This window comes from Nematolebias whitei, chromosome 7 (assembly GCF_014905685.2).
Source record: "Nematolebias whitei isolate Nwh7 chromosome 7, NemWhi1, whole genome shotgun sequence".
Lineage (NCBI taxonomy): Eukaryota > Metazoa > Chordata > Actinopteri > Cyprinodontiformes > Rivulidae > Nematolebias > Nematolebias whitei.
This window is the reverse complement of record NC_056504.1, coordinates 4,773,131-4,774,903: the sequence shown is the minus strand read 5'-3', so window position 1 is coordinate 4,774,903 and position 1,773 is coordinate 4,773,131. Positions and strand designations below refer to the sequence as shown.

Below are 1,773 nucleotides of genomic sequence, written 5' to 3'. Positions count from 1 at the left end.
GAGCGGCGCTACGTTACGTTTAACGCAACGCGAGTTAACGTTCAGGAGTGCCATTGAACTACAGAAGGTTAGATATTTTCCATGTTTTCATGAATAAAACGGCAGAAACTGTGTAAACGTGACATATTAGTTAGTGGAGTGTGTACCAACGAGTCCGGAGACGCGGGCTCACTTAGTGAAACGTTCTGGATTTAATTCATGGCTGGTTTTGTTCGGTCAGAGCTAACGGTGTTAGCTACACGGCTGCAGTTTCATCCAGGTTCCCGTCTGTTCTCAGAGTTAGCATTAACTTGAAGTAAACTAACATCTCTGTCGTTTGAAGGTAAGATCTCGTGTGGTGTGTTCGCTTCCAGCCCAGTTGTATCGCAGTGAGCCAGCTTCATCATGTTCCGGCCCAAACCGACCCTGAAGGACCGACAGCACCTGTACAAGCTCATCATCAGTCAGCTGCTCTATGACGGATACACCAGCATCGCCAACAGCCTCATGAACGAGGTGAAGCCACAGAGCGTGGTGTCTCCATCCGAGCAGCTCATGCAGCTGGCCAAGATGGGTAAGAAGCGTCCTCATGCTGCAGTCAGGTATCTGCACCTAACCAGGCTCAGTCAGGTCCTCTGGACCATCCTCTGAAGTGTAAAGACCTTCAGTCTCCAGAATCTTCAGACTGAACAAGTATTGAACAACAGAATGGGTCCAGAGGACCTGACAGAACCTGGTGAGATGGGTGAGCTGGTTTGAAGGTTTGTGATGTTCTCAAGGCTCAGAGACGGGTTAAACTTGTTCTCACTCCCGTCTCACTGAGCTGCAACTAGTTGGTGGTTTATCAAATAATTTCACAAAATCATGAGAGATTTGGCAAAGCAGCTTTATTTCTATAGCACATTTCAACAACAAGACAAACGTCACAAATAATTAAAAACATTTTGACAAAGTGCAAAACAAACAGTGAGAACCTACAGAAAAAATGAAAATGTAAAATTACAGATACTCAAAGAAATAGCATATTAAAAATAAGAATTCAAAGCAAGCTTTGATTAAAAGCTAGACTAAAGTATAACGGAATATAAAAATGTCATGAATTAATTTTAAGGCCGCAGCAAGCCTTGATGTAAAGGAACTCCGTCAGAGCGGTCTGGCAGTTTTCTGGGAGTTTGGTCCACATAAAAAGCTGATGGAGGCTTCTGCAGTCCATCCCAGACAAATAATTCAAAATATATAAATACAAAAGTAAACAGACTTCAGTCTACCACAGTATATTAAACTTCAACTCAAAATAAAATACAGACTTTACAGTTTTTTTTACCATATCACTCTAACATTTGTTATATTTTCAAAACTTAACCTAATATGAAATATACAGACTTTACAGTCTTAATCATATTGATTCATGTTTAGTAAATATTTAACAAAATTTCAGAACCTGTGCAAGTTTGCACAAAATCTCTTCTGAACTGTAATAGTTTATAAACCATAAACTGTGTCTCCTGATGCATGCTCAATAATCCAGGTAGAAAAATCCAAAAAAGTTCAATCTGGTCCTCTGGACATTCAAAAAAACAAAACAAAGCAAAAAAATCTAGAAACGTTTCGTCTCTCATCCAAGAGACTTCCTCAGTCTGAGGTGCTGTTTTCAGCTCAGTCTCTTAAATAGTACCTTCTCAGGGTCAGCAAAATTGGTGTGACGTTTAAGGGCCCGGAGATCACGAGCATCCAGTAGAGTTTTACAGCCTTGACCCTTACGCACAGCGATTGTTCCAGATTCTCTGAATCTTT

General features: G+C 40.8%; 1 protein-coding gene across 2 annotated transcripts in view; it reads left to right on the top strand.

Moving 5' to 3' along the window:
- Positions 1–1,773, top strand: part of cstf1 (cleavage stimulation factor, 3' pre-RNA, subunit 1) — a 10,687-nt gene continuing 8,914 nt past the window's right edge. The window contains exons 1-2 of one of the 2 annotated variants that reach the window (XM_037678551.1): positions 1–67; positions 354–553. In XM_037678551.1, the coding sequence (XP_037534479.1) occupies positions 385–553 (169 nt within the window). In that variant the 5' untranslated portion in view covers positions 1–67; positions 354–384. Of the gene's footprint in view, positions 68–322; positions 554–1,773 lie in introns of both variants that reach the window. The other variant, XM_037678552.1, reaches the window with a different exon arrangement.